This window comes from Thunnus maccoyii, chromosome 12 (genome assembly GCF_910596095.1).
Source record: "Thunnus maccoyii chromosome 12, fThuMac1.1, whole genome shotgun sequence".
Lineage (NCBI taxonomy): Eukaryota > Metazoa > Chordata > Actinopteri > Scombriformes > Scombridae > Thunnus > Thunnus maccoyii.
In genome coordinates this window covers 15,049,757-15,070,289 of record NC_056544.1, presented here as the reverse complement: position 1 = coordinate 15,070,289, position 20,533 = coordinate 15,049,757, and the positions used below count along the sequence as shown (strand labels likewise).

Here is a 20,533-nt window from a genome sequence, read left to right as displayed (position 1 = left end):
TTAGCTATGTCTGCTCTGATATTGAATGAATGATAGTGAATTTTCTTGTGGGCCCGATTTCCAATCTCTAAGAAACCAGCAGCAGATGACCTATAAGGGCATGTGGGACAGTGGCCTAACGTGTCAAGCTGTCTGTGGCGTAGGCTGGTCCTAACGCATTAAGACCTTAAAAAGAAGTAAAAGCACTTTATGATACTAAAAGAAACTTGGACTACCTTGTCTTATTAGGAGCCTGGCAGCTGAATTCTGGTATCATGTATCGTTTCAACCTCCTGGTCGACAGGCGGCGGTATTTTCAGGGTTTTATCTTCCTCTTTCTGTAGTTTTTGCACAACAAATCAAATCCATTATGGCTGCCCACAGGATAGCATGTTTAGGGTTAAATGCCCTTTATTCCACTGTCTACGCCCCTAAGCAGGTAACTTGCTTATTATAACATTTGATTTTGTGGTTTTGAATGTTTTATTTCGTTTGAATAGCGTACAAGTGAGAGAGCAAAGAAACGGCAACGCTGACAATATCACTGTCTGACGTGTAATGTGAAGCTAATGCTAACTAGCTTCTGACAGAGGTCTTTTATATTCAGTGAAGCTAAGTTAGTGTTTCGTTTGTAACTAATAGTAACGGAGTTTTCTAGTTGACTCGGGGTAAAATATGTTTTTACTGTTTTTTAGCGGTGGTAGATGACAAGACTATGAGTTATAATCGTTTTTAGAAGATAACGTCATGCTTTGTACGTCACATCAGTCTCAGTTATGTTAACAAGAGACTCAATGCAAAGACGTTTGATTGCACACAAAGCTGAGGTGGAATATATAAATGAGGCAAGTACATTATGTGGTTTATTTTGTGAAAATAAGAATATTTTGATTGGTGTTCGCTGACATCAAGGTCGTTAAAAGGCAAGTGCTTAATTAAAGTACAAGCATTATTTCCCCTCATTAAAACTGCATCTCAAACATCTGTAGAGGATATAAGTAAGTTTATGCTACGACCTAGAATGACGTGAATTTGAACAATACCATTATCCTTTGTTACAAAGATAAGTATTGCCATCTACTGGCATGTATATAGATGAAGTGTATATAACTTGCTGCATGTGATCTGTACATGAATTACCATTCTTTCCTCTACTACAAAAATGCATGAAGTAATGGCAGTAGAATCACGTTTATTTGTCTATTCTATTTGTCAACTCAATCAACTGCAGACAAATTACTCATTTTTCATTCTTCTTCAATCCATACTTTTGTCCCCAATCATTATAGGTTATATTTGCTTGTAGGGCTGCAATTAACAATTATTGTCATTATCAATAAATCTTGCCATTATTTGCTTGATTAAGCAATTAGTTGTCTGGTCTATAAAATGTCAGAAAATACTGAAACATGATCATTTTTTCCCAAAGCCCAAGATGATGTCCTCTGATGTCTTGTTTTGTCCCAACTAACAGTCCACAACCCAAACATATTCAGATTGCTGTCATAGAGGACTAAAGAAACCAGAAAATATTCACATTTGAGAAGCAGAAATTAGGGAATCTGGACTTTTTTTTTCTTCAAAAAATGACTCCAAACAATGAATCGATTATCAAAGTAGTTGGCGATTAATTTAGGCTAATAGTTGACAACTAATCGATTAATCAACTAATCGTTGCAGCTCTATTTGCTTGGTAGATGGCTATATGAGGCTACAATGAGGATGGGTGACAAGGTGATGTTAAGTGACTCTATTCATGTGCAGTGAGCTTGCTCCACAGAGTGCACAGACTGTGGACTCATCTATGGCACATAACAGCGATGATGAGATTGAACCAAAATCAGTCTCATCCTTGTGATAACAAGCAAAGATTAGGGCTGGGCAATATGACCAAAATCTCATATCCTGATATAGGTAATTTCATATCCCGATAATGATACCTATCCCGATATAGCACATTTTAATTCAATGAATAAATAGTTTGTCCATCCCCTCCGTCTCCCCCCGCCGGCATAAAGCCGCCCCCGTGTGTGCTTTACATAGCATGCAGGATGGAGATCAGACTGATCAGAGGTGTAAACTCTGCCACGAGGGAGGACAAAGACGTTACTAGGACGAGGGGAGGACATTTCTCTTCATTTGATAACAGTTAGACTTTTCTGTCGGCTACCGGACTTTAAAAAAGAGGAGAGAAAAAGAAAAAGAGAGCTGAGAGCACCAGCGAGAGAAAGAGAGCAGCTGTGGTCAAGTGAGCAGAGACTCTCTCTCACACACTGAGCTGAAATTAAAGAGTGCACATAAATTTGGTAAATAACACAGATAAAGACAGTCTGTACTGCATTTTGCTATCATTTATGGTCACCGTCTTGCTGCTCCTCTGCTCTGTCTCAGCGCAGGCGGGGCTGAGCCCTCAGTGTGTGTGCAGCGCAGCAGAGTAGAGACAGACAGCGGTACACAGTTGACCACAACTAAACTCGTTATGTTACTGTAAGTGCAATAAAAGCTTCACGAGTAAAAAGCCAAGAAGAGTAATTTATCAATGTAATCTGCACAAAAGATGGACAGACTCGAAATGAAGAAAGATATTGCCGTAAGGAGTATGATTTGCATAACGATATGCACGATAGAGCATAATATGAAATAACATTTTCCTCTCGTCACACGAGAGGCTATATATCGTCATATCGCACAGCCCTAGCAAAGATGTAGGCATATCTTTCCTGAAAGTTTGCAGGGATGTATCCACATCATCCCTATGTAAATCTACACGTGTCAGTGACCAGTATTTACGTTCTACAATCTGCTAAGAGCCTTTAGGAATAGCCTCAGATCTTGGAATAAATTCAGTTCGAGCCATTCACTCTGTGTGTGCTACACAGATGCAGGATATTAGCTGTCAATCAATCAGTAACAACTGCTGGAATGTTGTGTGCAGGCCCTGAGGAGCTGCTGGGGGGCTGTGGAGCAGGTGAGGGGTTACTATGTTGACTGGAGGATGCTGAGAGATGTCAAGAGAAGACAGATGGCCTTCGATTATGCTGATGAGAGGCTACGAATCAATGCACTGAGGAAGAACACCATCCTACCCAAAGAGCTTCAGGTATAATGCGATATTTCTACTATGTCTACTTGTTTGGTATGAGTGACTTTTCCAGCTCCGTACGGCGCAAGACAATGAATCTTTAATATACTGTGATCATGTATTACAGGCTTCTTCATCAACACACCCTGTGCTGTGTCGTAAATCACTCTGTATTTACTATATAGTGAACTAAATACTGTGCAACATTTTATTCTAGTGTCCAAATTCTGGGTGGAATATCCCTTTGGCATGAAAAAGTAGTGTCCATGGCATGTACACTACTTTCTGCTAAAAGTCCCACAGTGCAGTTCAACTTATGTGTCAGTACACTTGTCAGTGAGTGTTTATAGAGAGTAGTGAATGAGGGAGTCATTTTAGACACAGCCTGTGTTTTTGTGCTTCATTATGTTACAAACTACATCTGTGCTTTGATACAACACTGGACGCCAACAACATGTGGAAGGGCATCTGTCTGAAACATCTGTGCATTAATAACTCATAAATAGAAGTGCTGTCCTATTGATTTGTACTGAAATTCTTCTCATCTGTTCTCATCTGCATGAAAGGAAGCAGTGTGCCGAGTCTGAGTGTATTATTTTCATGTTTCAAGTACAGCAGTTGGTGATGATTGATGAAAAACCAACATTCAGAGTTATTGAAAATAATTTCAAATACAAATAAAGACTGATGTCCTAAACAGTTTTATAATATTTGCAGGAGGTGGCGGATAAAGAGATTGCAGCGTTACCCAGAGACAGCTGTCCTGTGAGGATACGCAACAGGTGTGTGATGACTTCCCGACCTAGAGGAGTGAAACGGAGGTGGCGACTTAGCCGGATTGTCTTCCGTCACCTAGCTGACCACAACCAGATGTCTGGTATTCTGAGGGCAAGGTGGTGACTTGGGCTCCAGTGGATGCTACAAGATCGGATAGTGACAAATGGTTTCAGTGGCTGTGATCAGAACATCAGCGTACACAGACTTTCAGGAGTTATTACAGGAGCTGATTATAAAAAAAACATATACATCACTGTCCACAAAAGGCTCGGAGGCTTTGATGTTTAAAATGAACCAAGATTTTTTTGCAGCATATTTTCAGTATTTTGTGTATGTCGAAGAGAATCTGTCATTTCTCTACATGATGTTTGTTCAGGGCAGTATGTTGCTTTTATTTCCCTATGGCTGAATAAACATGAAAAATGACAGCACATGTAATATTTAAAGAGAAAATGATAATGTGGCTTCTCAGAAAACTACATGTCCCTGTAACTTAACAAAAATGGATTAATAAATACTGTTGTACATTACTAACCTCTTTTTATAAGTCTTTTTATTGTAGAATGTGTGCAAAGCGGAGGCTTATTGGTTCTAAATTTGGTAAAAAGAAACTGAAAAATTCAATTATTTAATGACTGAGAGACCCAAAACCAAGTTGAGTTGTGTCCCAACCTGCCTAGAAAAATGGTCAATCTTTTGATTAAATTGAACCACTGACCTTAATGTTAATAAAACATATTTTAACAATACATACATTAATGAAATTTGATCAGATTGTACTCCTTTTAAAATGATCCCAAAATCATAACTCTGCCAATCATCCATTGAGCCAAAAATGAATCAGAATTATCATTTTTTCAGTTAAATTAGAAACTCCTTTAGTAGACATAATTTAAAAAAAAAATAAAGTAATGAATTAACTACTCAAAGGAAACGGGTGGGACAAATTTATTTACTGTGTATTAAAGGATAGGTTCACAATTTTTCACGTCTGTCTTAAAACAACAGTCAGGTGTCCATATGAGCACTGAAAGAGGTTTTCCCTGCTGTAATCATCCCTCCTGTTCATACTGGCTGTTTAAAAGACCCCCTTCAAATGCGCTTTCAATGCAAGTCATGGGGGCCAAAATTTTTTGTGCAAACATGTATTTCAAAATGGTCGAAGCTTATATGAGGCTTCATCAGTCTGAGTTAGTCATATTAAGTGGATATCTGCCACATTTACAGTCTTTTTAGCCTCAAATTCCCTCCTTTCCTCGGACAGTGTTACCCTGTTGAGCTGCAGTGGAATTACAGTAACAAAAAGAGAGACTTTGGCACTAAAAAGACTGTAATGTTGAAAGATATCTAATTGATTTGACTAATTTGGACGGCTGAAGCTTCATATTAGTCTAAGATAAACATTGAAATACATTTTTGCACAGGAGGACTGAGGATTTTGGTCCCTATCACTTACATTGTAAGTGCATTATGAATGGATCTTCCAATGTCCAGTATGAACGGGAGGAATGATTATGGCAAGAAAAACCTATTACATTGTTCATTTGGGCACGTGGCTGTTGGTTTTTGAGACTTGAAACATTTTGAACCCGTCCTTTAATTTTAAAATATCATGACTTGCTACTTCAGTCCAATAGGTGGTGGTAACGTGCTTACAGGCTGTCTTGCCAACCGCCAATAATTGCAAGGACGAAGAAGAAGACGGAAAACATAGAAGAAGAAGAAGAAAGAGGAGGAGATTATGCAAAAAAGTGAAAGTACTGTATAGTGCATAGCAGCGAAGAGCGGACAAACAAACTGCAGAGAATAGCCAATATAACTGACTAAGACGAGGCTAAAATGGATCTTACCGAGCAGGTAGATAGCATGTTTTTAGCCAGTTAACCGCAGGCCGACAGAGCTAAACTAGGGGTTGTATGGTTGTAGCTGAGGTAACTGAAAGTAATGCTTCATTAGCTAGCTAGTTAGATAACGACCACCGCAAACTGGCAAAATGATGTCAGCTATTTTTTATCTTTAGCTTCGAGTGGTTGGTAAACCTTTATGTGAATATGTATCACTTGTTTTCCAAAGATGATAAAACTACCCAGTTATGTCGGCGGGATGTGAACATAGCCGGCTAACGCAAATGCTAATTTGCCTCAGAGACATGTAAAGGAAAGTGTCTCTGGTGTTAGCCTGCTGTAGGCTACTTATTCAGCTGTATGTCTTCTGTATGCGTTATCTTTCAATACATTGAATGTGACTACACTGGAAACTGGGGTCAAATTCTTTGTGTGTTCAAACATATTTGGCCAATAAAGCTGATACTGATTCTGATGACATCCAGTTTAGTTACATGCACGTGTAACGTTAATAATCAGGGTCATCCATCCTGTTCATGTATTTGAATAATGATCTTACATTGATAAGAAAGCAGCAAAGGAAGACGTAAACGAATGTGATGAGGCTAGACTATCGCTAAATATCACTGTAAATATTAGTGTAGGTACGATTTATCTAGTAAATAACGCCAGACAGACACTTGGTGTTATGCTAGTTAATAAACAATTGAATGTACTATTTTACATGGTGTTTACATAGCAGGGTGATCTGCATTACAAAAGACAATGGACAGAAAAGATGAGACGAAAATACTGAGTCAGAGAAAGTAATATTTGACTTTTAGGACCGGAGATACCGGTTGCTGTCATTATGGACAAATGTGTGATCTGTTGTTTTTCACAAATTGATCATTGTAGTGTCAAAAACGATGAGAAATTTTAAACTGGCGTCTTACACTTGATGCTTGACCAGAAATACCCTTATGATTACATTTATGTGAACTTAAGAAATGTAATCAAGTCTATGCAATCTTTGTCAAGCAAATCTTAGTTTTTGTTTGTTTACTGTTATATATTATGTATGTGATTGATTATTAAAATGAATTTTTTTGTCAATCAACTAATCGAGAATCAATTTCAGCCGTAAACTTTAGACTGAAGTGAAATGAGCAGTTTGGGATGTGACACAGCATCTAATTTAGATCCTCTGTTAAACTGTGTATAAGATGTCTAAGTCGGGGATGTGCATTTTTCAGTGATTTAATGCTTTCCCAAACACAGATCAACCAATTGGAGGCAGACTTGCAGGAGCTGGGGTCCCTCTTGGAGAAGGCAGAGAGGAAGAGAGTGCAGGAGCTGCTAAAGCAGGAGCAGAAAAAGGTGGAGAAAGAGATTGCAGTCAAACGACAACAGAAGGAGCAACAGGCCAGGAGACAGGCAGACCCAGCTGCAGCCTCAAAGGCAACATACACAGTCAAGATCACAAACTATGGTATAGTGTCATTTAGTAATATTTTCAGTCTGTTTTCAGTTAGATTTTGAATTAGAAATGAAAATAAGTATTTCAAAGCTGTTAACACCTTTTCATCTCCTACACAGCGTGGGACCAGTCAGACAAATTTGTCAAAATTTACCTTACATTGAAAGATGTGCACAAAATTCCATCAGAAAATGTGGACGTCAACTTTACAGAAAAGTAAGTTGATTTACAACTTGGTACAAGCATAGTACATTGCTTATTATTTGTCAGATGCCATTAACCACACAATTGCATCTGCTTGTTCTCTCTGTTGCAGGTCATTTTCTGTGCTTGTGAAGGATCTAGATGGGAAAAATCATCAGATGACAGTTCTCAATCTGTTATATCCAATCGATGAGAAGGACAGCTATAAAAAGGTGAATAAAGCCTATTCATCAGTTAAAGCAATAGATTGTATCTTATGAGCAGCAATAGATGTTTTTGAGTCATCTGCTGGTGGCTTGTAGATAAACTGAGGCAGTGAGTTCAACAGCTTAACATTCAAAAATGAGAAAGAGCAAATGGGCCTAACTTATAATACAATGACTAAAAAGTGTTATATCTCACAACATAATGTCACAAGTTAATTTCTGAGGCTTGAATGTTATGTTACACCTTTTAACATCTTGGAGCTGTTTTGTTTGTTTTATCAAGTTCTCATAGCTAAGGTTCTGTTCAATAATTGCTAAATGTTTCCATCAGATCCAGCAGCAACAAAGAAACATGAGCATCTAACAGTCCTTTTGCATGCAGCCAACTGTTGAATGCAGGGTTAGGTCTGGCAACTTCTGGGAAAAATATGACTCTTGCTGGCTTTTCAAAAGGCCTCTAACCATATTTCTTCCCCTCAACAGATAAAAACAGACATGGTGATGATCATGTGCAAGAAGCAGGCAACAAAGAAGTGGGAGTGCCTAACAAAGGTGGACAAGCAGTCGAAAGAGAAAGAGTAAGTTCATAGAAATAAGGAATATTTGTACATTTTATTTGAAGCAATTTGCGCAAAGCAGGCATTTTAAGTGAATTAAGGCCACTGCATGCTTCACATAAGTTAGTTTGTACAAGGTATATGATTTGTACCTCTACTGATACTTCAACTAATGCTAATGTGTCATCAGTAACTATATTGGCTATTATAACCATAATTTTATAACTATTTCAAGCCCTGCCAGTAGTTTTATCTGACAGTACCCTGGAGCATCTAGAAGCCTGTTCCATGAAGTGCGGTACCATGTCTGCGTGCCAGGTGTCACTGTAGATTATGTGCTGTATATAATGCAACCTGGGTGCATGCACACAAAATGAAAACCCCAGCTATTCTGCTGAACACATAGAAACTCTTTATCCTACTTTCCTGTTGCCTCCCAACAGTAAACCCGCTGTCGATGAGAATGCCGACCCCAGCGAGGGCCTGATGAGCATGTTGAAGAAGATCTACTCAGAGGGCGATGACGAGATGAAGAGAACCATCAACAAAGCCTGGTCGGAGTCCCAAGAAAAGAAAGTCAGAGGAGGAGACATGATGGATTTCTGAACTGCAATCACACCTTTTTCCACTGCAGGACCAAGAGAGAGCTGCCAGGGCAACTCTCAGCTGAAATGACTTTAAGATTGAATGTTATGGCTTGAAACTTATGTCCAATATTTAAATCATATTTCCACAAATCTAGAAATTGGATATGCATCTCATAAATAAGGAGCTGGGAACAATGTCAAAGACCTGGATGGTCTCATTTCGGCTTTGTTTAGAAAAGCAGGCTCTGTTAATTGTGGGACCTCAGTGCATAAAACTGACAAATTGCTTTAGGAAAGGTCATAAACAGAAATAATCGTCCTGTCCACCAGGTGGCAACCTTACACAGCAAGAAATTACACCTTTTCATCACTGCTTTGGGTTTTGCAAAGCCAGATTAAAAGGGTAAAAAGAAAGTAATCACGTCATCACTACTTCACTACTTCATGGTTTGGATTGTACCAGGTTCATTAAAAAAATGTGAGACATGTTCTGTAAAGTCAATTCTTGTTAATGGTGTTCCTGTGCAGAATTCAATGCAGCTAAACTGAATTGATTTTTCAAATGTTGTACAAAAAGTGTAGATTTGCCAAAGTCATGCTCATATTCCTTAAATTAAGACAACCAGGGGGCTCTTCTTAACTTTTTCTAAGTTTTCACATTAGCCTTTATTTTTTGTCATTCCATAAACTGATCAAACGACAGTACTACTCATGCATCTATCTAGTGTAATAGTTTACATCACTGCATGGGTCTGTGTTTGAAATGTAATGCATTGACTCATACCTGTTGCATAGTGTGATGCTCTAAAACACATTCTTTGTAATTCCTTAATGTGACTTGTTGCATTTTGATGATGTTGGACATTTTTCTGCTCTAACTCTCTACTTATGGTAGCGCTGTTAAAATGGGGATTTTCCTTCCAACATTTGTGAATAATGTAAAGATTTATGTTCTACTTAAATAGTTTGGGTTTTTTGTTTTTGTTTTTTTAATTTTGGCGTTTGTCATCAGTTTACATCTATTGTTTCCCGCCCTCAGGTTGTTCATGCAGTTCTCTCAAATACAGCTCTTGAACTTGAGTCTTCTTTGCCTCTTTTTTTTTTTTTTGCTGTTTTTTGAGATCAGACAAGATTTGATTCAGTTTTATAAGCAACAATTAATAAATGTCACATTATGCATGCCTCACAATGTCTTGAAGAGTTTGGATATGTCTTAATTAAAAAGTCCTGACTAAGAACACTGCACTCAATCATCTGCCCACATCAACATTTACATAAACATTAAAATAAATGTTAAAATGAGCAGTGGTCCAGATACTACCAGAACAAAAATGATACTGTAGATTATTGTTTGTGATGCAGCACAGTTTTTAATGATTAATGTCCTGTCTTTGCCTATATTGACACAACACAATGTAAACCTACGTATAAAGAGTTAAAATAAATTATACAAAGCCCTGCAGACGAACTTCAGATTTTGTCCAGCAGGTGGCAGCTGGGATCAGCAGTTCACAGAGGTTTTCTCGGGAGATTACACATGCTCAAGGGAAATAAAACACAAGTTTCAGTTTTATTATTATAGAAATGCTAGATTTGAAGAGACTTATGAAGGTTTTGATGGAGTAACAAATCTGTGTCTAAAACTAATATGATTTCTAATATTTTTTTCATCAGAATTATCACAGGGATTAGTTACAGACAATTACTAGACAAATGAAGATTTAAATTCGATTAAAAACAATAGGAGATTTTGTAGTAACCTACTCAACATGCTGTAGTGTGGAGATGACACATCTGGAGCTGCTGGCCGGTTAACAGCAGCATTGAGACATGAGCTACATCAACGTGAGTTTAGACTGATTCTTTTTTCATGAGGTGTTTCATTCATATTTTTCTTAAATTCCAGATACATTTTTTGATTGAAACTTTATCTGAGCAAATCGTCTGGCCTCTCTCCCTTGTGCCCCGCCTCTCCCCGCCTCCTGCTCCGTGACGTCGCTGCTCGTATATAGTCAGAGCAGTGCCCAGACACGCCAGATGGATACATCGTTACGCACAAGACCAACTACTGAAAAGAATAAGAGAGAAGGACATACAGACTGATAATTTATACCACCGCGTTAAATGGATACCGGTTGTTTCACCGCGGCGCAGCGTATTTCGTGCCACACCATGAATGCGGATTTATTTAAGCCTATTCCGGAGCGTGGACCCCAACAGTCCTCTGCCCCGGTGAAAACGAGCAGGAATAAACCCGAACAAACCAAACCCGAGCTGGCCCAGGTGGTGACAGACTCCAAGACTGGAAGATCCTACAGTAAAGGGAAGCTTTTGGGAAAGGTACAATGATTTTTTTTGATTATACATGTGTTTGTCTCGCTCAGACACCGGAATCTTGAGTGTTTTTTTAAGGCATTTTATCAGAGGCGACAGATGGATCTAGAATCTCTTTCAACGAGTCGCTGTTTTAGTTATAGATGCGGAATCTACTGATGATTAAAATTCACCAGCAGCTGTTTTTCCAGGTGTGTTACTAATGCGGGAATAGGGAATGACCTCGTGGTGGATGTGACCAATTTCCCCCTGCTGTGCGCGTCATGGCTGAATCAATCAGGCGCAAGGTGTGCCCAGCTCTCGTTATCACACATGATTGGCAACACCTGATAAAATCTTAATTATAACTATTATTTAGTGTTATTGTAACAATCTTTCAGACGACTGTTAAACCAAAAATACATCTGCCTGACATACCCGTGATTCCACTCCCTGACAATTACGACGCTATCATGATTTGTGACACAGTAAGTGCGCTGTATGAATGGAGCGACTGTATCAACATGTTGCTCGTCATCAATACGCTGCGTCGGGCACCCAGCCAAGTCTTTTCTCTGCTGCCTGCCGCAGAGCTGGAAACGTCTCCGTCAATTTCACGGTTAATGAATGCAGCAGCTCTGTCCGCCTCATCCCTCATGCCCTCAAAGCGTACATAGTCTTGATTGCATCTGAAGCTACCAGTGGGCAAAGAAAAATGCATGAATAAACAGCAGTAAACATGGTATTTTCGGTTAGAGCATCTAAGGCAACAAAGGATGCTGATCAACTGATTGGACTATCTTGATTATGAAATGATGATTTAACCCCGTTTTTTAAATGAAGTTAAATGCTGGATTGTTTATTCCTTCCCCTGTTTTATAGCCACACCAGGCTTTCAGAATTGGCTCAATCATTGTTGAATCAATTGTCTGTTGTTTTAGCTACTGATCCTCAAATCAAAAACCTGCCATTTTGGCACATTTATAGTCATTGCAGGTTTTCTACCTGCTGCTCTGTCAACTGATCATGTTGTTTGTCCCTCCCAAGGGTGGCTTTGCTCGATGCTATGAGATGACAGACCTCTCCAACAACAAAATGTATGCTGTGAAGGTGATTCCACAAAGCAGGGTGTCCAAACCGCACCAGAGGGACAAGGTACACGATCTTGTATATATCAGTGTGTCTTGCAGAGAGGCAGTTGCATAACCTGAACACATTATTTGGATTATGTTAAGATTGAAATACGCTTACAAAAGAATTATCATTTTAACAGATTACAAATGAGATTGAGCTCCACAAGACCCTGTCACACAAGCATGTGGTGAAGTTCTCTCATCATTTTGAGGACCAAGAAAACATCTACATATTCCTTGAGCTCTGCAGTCGGAAGGTGAGACTTCAGAAATCTCTAGAACAGTTTGAATTGTGTATGTGGTTTGTTTGCATCTATGCAGCTTGTCTTGTAATGCTCCACAGTGGTGATGCAATAGACTGTACAGACTATATTCGGTTCCTTTTTTCTTCTTTTTTTTACCATATGTAATGCATCCATTCTGAACAGCTATATCACTACTGATGTAAATTCCCAGGCACCCACCTGCATGACAAATTATAACACCATCTAATCTGTGTGTGTGTGTATGGCGTGTGTACCGTCCCTATGACGAATGCAGGGTTGACAGTTCACTCATTGCTCTGTCTCTGCAGTCCCTCGCACACATTTGGAAGGCGAGACACACACTCACAGAACCAGAGGTGCGATATTACCTCAGACAGATCATATCCGGCCTCAAGTACCTCCACAGCAGAGGAATCCTACACAGAGATCTCAAACTAGGTACGTGAGCATGTGACTGCAACGTGGCATACGAACACAAAAGCATCCCAGGAATCCGCTGTGACTTTGGACAGGCACATGTTATCTGTGGAATGCTGACTGGACAAATGTTTTTGTCTCTTTCAGGCAACTTCTTTGTCAATGAGAACATGGAGCTGCGGCTGGGAGACTTTGGCCTCGCTGCCAAACTGGAGACAGTCGAACAGAGGAAAAAGTTAGCATTTTTTACTACTTTTTTTTTTTTCTCCCTCTCTAGGTATACATCTAATAAAGGTAGCCACAAACTCAAATAGCTATTTGATGATGATAAATTGGAACAAAATCCTTATTTTATTTTTGCCTCTCCAGGAGTGGCTCCTGTACATAAATATAATATCCAGAAACCTGAATATTACACTGTTGGCTACTTTCTAGGCTTGCATAAGGCACATTAACCTTTATAACCATTACGTCAGGTACACTAGAACATCTTCCTCCCACTGCTTCCCCCCAAGAAAGAACCTAACTAAACCAGTTTCCTGGTAGCAGTTGCAAGTACCGCTTAGAGCAGTTTCAATTCCTGTTTGACACCTTCCTGTGGAATACCAGAGCAATGAGTACAGTGTGAAAAAAATATGTATCACTGCCACCACTTCATAGTCTGTATGGGTTACTACTGAACAGAAATGAAACAATTTCAATCGTTTTGAGATTAAATTTATCCTCTACTCGTCCTCCTCAGAACAATCTGTGGGACTCCCAACTACTTGGCTCCTGAGGTGCTCAACAGACAGGGCCACGGCACAGAGTCTGACGTTTGGTCCCTCGGATGCGTCATGTAAGTGTTGTGCTAATTTTAACCTGGAGTAACTTGCTTTGTGCAGTCATGTGAGAAATAACAGTTGTGTATGTTGGAGGTTGAGGTTTTGGTTTTATCTTAGAGGGTAGTAGATTACATCTGGTGTTTTTTATGTAAGTGAAGAAGAATATTTAGTAAATGACTTTTCATGTGGCAAGCAAGGACATGAATGACCATCCTTAGTCAACAGCAAAATGAGGATGTTTTACTTAAGCAATGAGATTGTGTTTTGGTCTAAATCATCAGGTTTTGTTGCTTGAGTAAACAATGGGTTGCCTTGGTTTCATCCGTCCAGGTACACGCTGATGTGCGGCAACCCTCCCTTTGAGACGCTTGACCTAAAGGAGACCTACAAGTGTATAAAGGAAGTTCGGTACCACCTGCCCTCCACGCTTTCCCCTACTGCACAGAAACTCATCTCAGGCATCCTACAGAAAAACCCCAGCGACAGACTGACCCTAGACCAGATCCTCAACCATGAATTCTTCACCAAAGTATGCAAAACGGATGCTTTTTTTTTTCCCCTTCTAATGGGATTTTATTTATTGATCTGTTTTGCCGTTATCTAGATATTGAAATGCTAATGCATTCTTCTCTGCATTCTTCCTCTTCCTTCTCTAGGGTTTCACTCCTGATAAACTTCCCCCCAGCAGCTGTGTGATGGTGCCCGAGCTCCACCCCCCCAGCCCTGCCAAGAAATTCTTCACTAAAATGGCCAAGAGTCTCTTTGGCAAGAAGAAAGCAAAAGGTAAGCAGCAGCAGCAGCAGTCAGTGACTGATACACTAGAAGGACCAGGTCGTCTCTTTTGTATGTGTCATCGGATTAGTTACACATTCATGTCATTCCAAATGTAATTATGCAACACCTTGCTGATCTAGTTTTGTCTCATGAGAATTGACGTTTTTTTAAAAAAAAAAAAAAAAAAAAAAAAAATTTAAACTGTAGAACACTTAAACTTCAGTTTCCCTTTAACCTTTCCAGGAAGTAGGTGTTTAAAGGTTTCTGTTGCTGAACATGATTGTTGTGACTACAATACAAAAATCTTGCCGTTGCAGTGGAGAAGATTCCATGCGAGGAGAAAGACGACAAAGACATTTCCAAGCTGGTGTCAGGCATCGTTAAATGTTCCATCAACCGGCAGATCAGCTACAAAACAGTCGGACCCAATGAGGTACTTTTTTTTTTTTTCTCCTCTACTTTCCAATGTTTGCCTCTTTTTAACTGCAAACAAGAATGGGGTAAATCCAGCTATTTAATAATGTAATCAAATCCCACAACTGTTCTCAATTAATCTTAAATCTGCAAGGATAACAATGGAGGTACATGGTTTCATGACACTCGTCATGACAAACTTCAGATTCAGGGATGCAAAGCACCTTCACAGCATTTCATTTATACAATAAAACTATCTTATAAATACCAGCTTTGAATATTGGGCAGCCATATTATTTGAACAGTGCATTGTGGTTTTAACAGAGAAAGGAATTGTTTTCCTTCTTAAAAAGGTTTCAGAAGTTTGTTCTTTGGCTATAAGCTTTGAAATTGCACTGAAAGATGCTGTATTGTCCCAGCAGTCCTTCAGCTTGTCAGATTGAGATAATAAATGTAGCACAGTCTGTTTGTTGTAGCTGTTAATAATTAAACTGAAGCAGATTTAGACATTTAGGACAGTTTTTGTGGTATGAAAGTGAGGTTATTGCATAATTGGCAAAATCCAATTTTTATTTTTTTTTTAATACTACAGGCTATCTCGGTATTCATTTTGAAAATATCATTTACAACTGAAGCTGAGACTAAATGCCAGAATAGTAGGAAGCTCAGATGACCAATCCCTATTCAGACTGATATAGTTGCTATTTATAGAGCCCAATAGGAACTACATTGTTTGCTTTTTGGAGTGTTAAGTTCTTTATTGGCTTGATAATGACCTTGATTTTTTTTTTTTTTTTTTTTTTTTTTTTTTTTTAAAGGTTTTTGTCAAGGAGAATATGCTGTACTCATTTTGTTTTTCTTTCTACGCCACCACAAAGTAGTAGTCAAAAGTACTTTACTTTTTTGTAGATACAGTATGTTTACATAAAGACAAGACATACTAAACGGACTGCTGTGTCAGGCTAAATATGAACACTTCAAGGTGAAAAAGGTTTTGTGATAACATGACATTAGAAACTTGCATCAGGCTAGCAAGCACACAGAAGGAAACTGTGGTACTAAAAGTAGTTTCATACCAGTGCAGTTGCAGTGAAATGCACCTGATTAGAACATTTAAAACCAATGAAGCAAAAACACTAAGCTGTAGCAGAATTTAGAAATAAAGTATCTGCTTGGTGAGTGTTTAGTCCCACAACACTTAACAATTGTGCAAGAAGTTATTTTTAGTTCTGTAGTTACCTTTTTTTGGCAAGCTGTTTTGTGCATGTGAAACCACTTATGTTCTTTCTGTTGACATTGACATTCTAAAATAATTATTGCTGCTCCTCAGGTGCAATCTCCCACCGGCCAGCTGGTCAGCTCTGTGCCTCTAGAACAGACTCCCGCTGAGGAGGAATCCAGGAAGTCCATCTCCCGCTCCTTCAAGGGTACCATGGCCAGCAGCACTGAGCGTAGGTTTACAATACTTCCCCTGAATAGATATCTTTTTCTCATATTTGTCTTTTTTAAAACTTCATTTGTCTTTCATGATCAGTGTTTCACTTGCTTTGTGTTTTCTCTCCAGCATGTGAGGATGTCCTAACCCCAGCAGCTGTGGCTGAATCGGCCATGAAAATTCTCAACGGCTGTTTAGCCACCATGCCTGCAGGTAGGAGAGCCCAGAGTAAACTGAGATATTAGACTGTAAGAGCACTTTTGCTCTAAAGCTTAACAATAATATTTTGTCAAGTCACATCTGATGTATGTAACATCAAATGCTGAGCAGCATCTTTAAGTCATTGCATCTGAGATTGGGTTACAGAGTACCAAAACAGCACAGCAGATAAATGCTGCTTCCTCTAACATGAGCTATGTCTTTCTTTTGTTGCATTGAATTGGAAATGATAAAGAATCATTCAAGTTTAATCAGCCAGATCTTTTGCTTGTCTCAGCCATTTCTTAAAATCCTCTTGAATTCTGCTGACTCATGTAGCCTGAAGGACCTCAAACTTATAGCTTCCTTAACATTTGTAGTAAAATGCTGACTTGGACTTTCTAGAAGTGTAAACATTACTTTTTATTTCCTACTGTAGTCTCTCTTTGATATTATTTTTCTGCTGGGAAATTTGTTCTACAGTTCCTAACATTTATTTATTTTTTTTCTCTCTCCAGCCACTAGAAACCCACCCTGCTTGTCCAGGCCACAGTCCTTCTTGTGGGTGACTAAATGGGTCGACTACTCAAACAAATATGGTTTTGGCTACCAGCTCTCAAACCAAAGCATCGGTGTTCTCTTCAACGAGGGAACACATCTCAGTCTCTGTGACCAACGCAAGTAAGTACCATGTTAAAGCCTCAGTGTTTAAGGGTTCGTGTGAACACTTACTCAGTGTGCATAGGGTTAGGTTAGGGTCACATATTTTTATAAAGCCAACATGGTGGTCCCTAATCAAACATTCATTTTTTGATCATGATGCCATTATTATTAAGGGCATCTTCAAATTTTTAACTTTGTCCTCAATCAAAATTCAAAATGTTTCTAATTTATATTTGGTTTTCTCTCCAAACAGAACTGTCCACTACTGCTTGACCAACAACAAACACTTCACTTTCCCTGCCAACTCTCTACCTGAGCAGCTTCGCAGCCAGAAACAAATTGTAGAGCTCATGGCCAACTACATGGAACAGAACCTTATGGAGGTATGGGGTGTATTTTATTGTTTTTAGCTGGCAGGGTGCAGCCACTAGTTTGGTTAATCAAATACTAAATGATGATCATATGCATTTAACTTTAAAATAAGTGGGGTTTTTTAACTAATTTTTGTAGGTTTTCAAAGTTGTCTAAGAATTGACATCATGTGATCTAAACTCAAATGTTTTCTGTCTTCCTCAGGGTGGAGATCTGCACTGTGAGGAACAGGTCTCAAGTTCTCCTCCTCTGCTGCTCCAGTGGGTGAAGACTGACCACGCACTTGTCATGCTCTTCAACAATGGCACTCTACAGGTTCGAACAAGCTGATAATTTCTGTTCTATAGATTTTATGCAGAATGTATTTCAATTTGATACAATACAAGTCTCTAAAGTTACTTCAGATTTCATCACTTTTTGGTAACGGTTGTTTTGAATTATGGCCCTCCTTTTCTTAAATCCCATCCATTATTTTTAAATCCCTCCAGGTTAACTTCTACACAGACCACACCAAGATCATCCTGTGCAAGTCATCTGATGACTCCTACCTGCTCACCTACATCAGCCGGGACCGCGTCTCCTACACTTACCTCCTCAGCATGCTAAATGAGATGGGCTGCACCTCTGAACTACGACACAGACTCCGATATGTGGTCCAGCTGCTCCAACACCATGCTGATGCCTGAAAGCACAGCTCAGTGCCTCCCAGGCTGCCTGAGTGGCAGCTGCCTTAGAGGCAACCTGACTGGTTACCACCTTCTTCTTAGGCAGCCTGACTGTTTGATATAATTTCTCAAGGCAGTGCTGAGAGGGGCTGACGCCTCTTCAGTTGACGATGGAAGGCTGCTCAAGTCTTCTGAGCAATATTCTTGTCTGGACTGGTGCTTAGGCAGCTGATTATCAAATTGAGTGACCTTGATAAACATCAAGCAGTCAGGAAGTTGCCCGATGCAGCATCTGCCTCAAGGGTTTGTGCCTGTCCAGCATATGCCTCAAAGGTACCTGGAAGGTATTGATACCTAAAATAAGAGACACCTACCTGGCCTGAAATGATGGATCCCTCACAGGCAGATGCCTACATGAACACCCAAACTCCTATTACCTTCCCTCACTCACTCAAAATCACTGCTTCTTGGCTGGATCTTTTCAAAGCCACCAACCATCCCTGCAGCTTTCAGCTTCCCCTGACAGCCGATAACCCAGGCATGGTTTCTCAAAGGTATCTAAACACTAAAATTGGTCCTATCTGCTTGCAACAGAACAAGGATAATCTTGCAGCTGGAATGCTTTTTTTAGATTTGTTTTCTTAAAAAAAAAAAGTATTTTAGCTGCAAGGTCATTTGTCGTTGACTTGCACTGGAACAGTGATCTTACAGCAGAGATGCTTTGGGAAGAACTGTGGTTTGATTAGATAGAGCGACCCTCCTACCCTCGGTTGGTTTCTGGCCTCTATGGACTATGGTGCACACATTCATTTTCTTTCTCCTTTTTTTTTTTTTTTTTTTTTTTTTTCTTTTTTAAAAAAAAAAAAAAAAAAAGAATATGAGCCAGCTTTAGGATCACACTACGGTCTTGACCTCACATGCACAAAAAACATTCCTGGCCTTATTTGATAATAGTGATGCTGAAGTTTAGAGATTCACTGCTTCTGCTCCAACATCACTTTTGTCTTTTTTGTTAGTTTATTAGAAACAAATTTCACTGATGTGGTACACAGCATACTAAAGGGGCTATGGGAGCAACACAATTTTGCACTTTTTTTTTTTTCTTTTTTCTAATTTCATCTGAAAAGCAAAACCTTTTACTACCACATATGTTTTATTTGTTTTTAACTACCAAATACCAAAAGGCGTTTTCTTCGTTGGTTTTTAAAATGATTCTGTTTTAAACTCACATACAGTAGGTGTGTGTGCCACATGTGCTGGTCAACAAAACTGTTGGTCAGAAAATGGGGGGGCGGAGGGGGGATAAAAGTGCCTTTTTGAGGGATGTCTGTATAGTGCAATAACAACCCTTTGTGAATGTCAAGCTGGATACAAACAAGATTCGAGATGGGTTTTACTGGTTGGATTTACTTTTGTACTTTGAGCCAAGTTTAAAAGCAAGTCCAATAGCACTACACTCTCACTACCTGGTATAAGCTTTTAGAAACAACTGGTATCATAAATGTGTATATCCCAGTAATATCTACTATGGAAAAAAAAAAACATTGTACTCTGTTGTACTGTACTGTAATCCTTATCGGTTTACATCGCTTTCTCGACCAAGAGTTGTATCCTAAAAACTGTGACCTGGAATGCAAGTATTATGTGTTTTCAAAAACCCAACATTGTGAAAGCCATCTGCCAATTCAGAAGAGTCCTTATTTTTTGGCACATAATGTCCTGTTTATTTATTTTTTATTTATACATGTTTTTTTATTTATTGTGCAAATGTTACGGTCTTGACACAAGGAAATGTTCAATTCCGATCACCTTTTCTATGTAACGTATTGGGGGAAAATGGGACAAAAATAAAGTTTATTGAAAACTTCATTTGCTCTTGTCACACATTTAAATAAGAACTTAATTTGAAGAGAGGGGAGACAGGTGACAAGGAGGGGTGTTTTTGTGTTTTGTGCCAGTGCATGCTAGTATCACTGAGTGTTGCCCATAGCAGGAATCAAACTCATAACATTGGAATCTAAAAGGGGCACTTAAGTGGTAACATCTTTAACCACTGGACTATTTGGATATACTGCTACCCAAAGACAAAGGATTACCTTTTTTTTTTTTTTTTTTTTTTTAACATGTATATCTCTCTTCATCATGGCTTCATTATAATAGTAAAGAGCACTGGAGTCGCATTGAATGATGGTACATGATAAACCTATAAAGCAACTTTGTTCATAAGCACAATTTTATGATGAGCACTGCCCTGAGACAGTATCGAACCCAGAACCTTGCAATCTAACAGGGAAAGCTGACTGTTACCAGAGATTAACCACAGAGCCAGCAGGGGATCTCTGAAACACAGAGCACAAATTCACA

At 39.1% G+C, this 20,533-nt stretch overlaps 3 protein-coding genes across 3 annotated transcripts; all 3 read left to right on the top strand.

The window, feature by feature from the left end:
- Positions 1–311: 311 nt before the first annotated feature.
- mrps14 (mitochondrial ribosomal protein S14) lies at positions 312–4,368 on the top strand. The gene is made up of 3 exons (XM_042429075.1): positions 312–418; positions 2,915–3,079; positions 3,779–4,368. The coding sequence occupies exons 1-3, from the start codon at positions 350–352 to the stop codon at positions 3,959–3,961; spliced, it is 417 nt and encodes a 138-aa protein (XP_042285009.1). The 5' UTR covers positions 312–349; the 3' UTR covers positions 3,962–4,368.
- A 1,178-nt stretch (positions 4,369–5,546) lies between these two features.
- Positions 5,547–9,775, top strand: LOC121908601 (calcyclin binding protein). Its single transcript, XM_042428766.1, has 6 exons — positions 5,547–5,695; positions 6,943–7,153; positions 7,261–7,357; positions 7,458–7,557; positions 8,035–8,129; positions 8,552–9,775. The coding sequence occupies exons 1-6, from the start codon at positions 5,678–5,680 to the stop codon at positions 8,712–8,714; spliced, it is 684 nt and encodes a 227-aa protein (XP_042284700.1). The 5' UTR covers positions 5,547–5,677; the 3' UTR covers positions 8,715–9,775.
- A 947-nt stretch (positions 9,776–10,722) lies between these two features.
- On the top strand, positions 10,723–20,038 carry plk3 (polo-like kinase 3 (Drosophila)). The gene is made up of 15 exons (XM_042429566.1): positions 10,723–11,035; positions 12,056–12,163; positions 12,282–12,398; positions 12,716–12,845; positions 12,972–13,059; positions 13,567–13,662; positions 13,979–14,177; positions 14,305–14,431; positions 14,740–14,855; positions 16,167–16,287; positions 16,401–16,484; positions 16,988–17,150; positions 17,386–17,515; positions 17,709–17,819; positions 17,993–20,038. The coding sequence occupies exons 1-15, from the start codon at positions 10,820–10,822 to the stop codon at positions 18,188–18,190; spliced, it is 2,004 nt and encodes a 667-aa protein (XP_042285500.1). The 5' UTR covers positions 10,723–10,819; the 3' UTR covers positions 18,191–20,038.
- Positions 20,039–20,533: the final 495 nt, after the last annotated feature.

What these genes read in the sequence shown, in the direction of transcription:
- mrps14 (XM_042429075.1), top strand. Translation starts at nt 350, where the DNA reads ATGGCTGCCCACAGGATAGCATGTTTAGGGTTAAATGCCCTTTATTCC. An exon ending in CTGTCTACGCCCCTAAGCAG is followed by an intron (nt 419 to 2,914) that starts GTAACTTGCTTA and finishes TGTTGTGTGCAG; the next exon opens with GCCCTGAGGAGCTGCTGGGG. An exon ending in TCCTACCCAAAGAGCTTCAG is followed by an intron (nt 3,080 to 3,778) that starts GTATAATGCGAT and finishes TAATATTTGCAG; the next exon opens with GAGGTGGCGGATAAAGAGAT.
- LOC121908601 (XM_042428766.1), top strand. An exon ending in GACGTCAACTTTACAGAAAA is followed by an intron (nt 7,358 to 7,457) that starts GTAAGTTGATTT and finishes TCTCTGTTGCAG; the next exon opens with GTCATTTTCTGTGCTTGTGA. An exon ending in AAGCAGTCGAAAGAGAAAGA is followed by an intron (nt 8,130 to 8,551) that starts GTAAGTTCATAG and finishes GCCTCCCAACAG; the next exon opens with TAAACCCGCTGTCGATGAGA.
- plk3 (XM_042429566.1), top strand. Translation starts at nt 10,820, where the DNA reads ATGGATACCGGTTGTTTCACCGCGGCGCAGCGTATTTCGTGCCACACC. An exon ending in ACAGTCGAACAGAGGAAAAA is followed by an intron (nt 13,060 to 13,566) that starts GTTAGCATTTTT and finishes CGTCCTCCTCAG; the next exon opens with AACAATCTGTGGGACTCCCA. An exon ending in TGGCAAGAAGAAAGCAAAAG is followed by an intron (nt 14,432 to 14,739) that starts GTAAGCAGCAGC and finishes TTGCCGTTGCAG; the next exon opens with TGGAGAAGATTCCATGCGAG.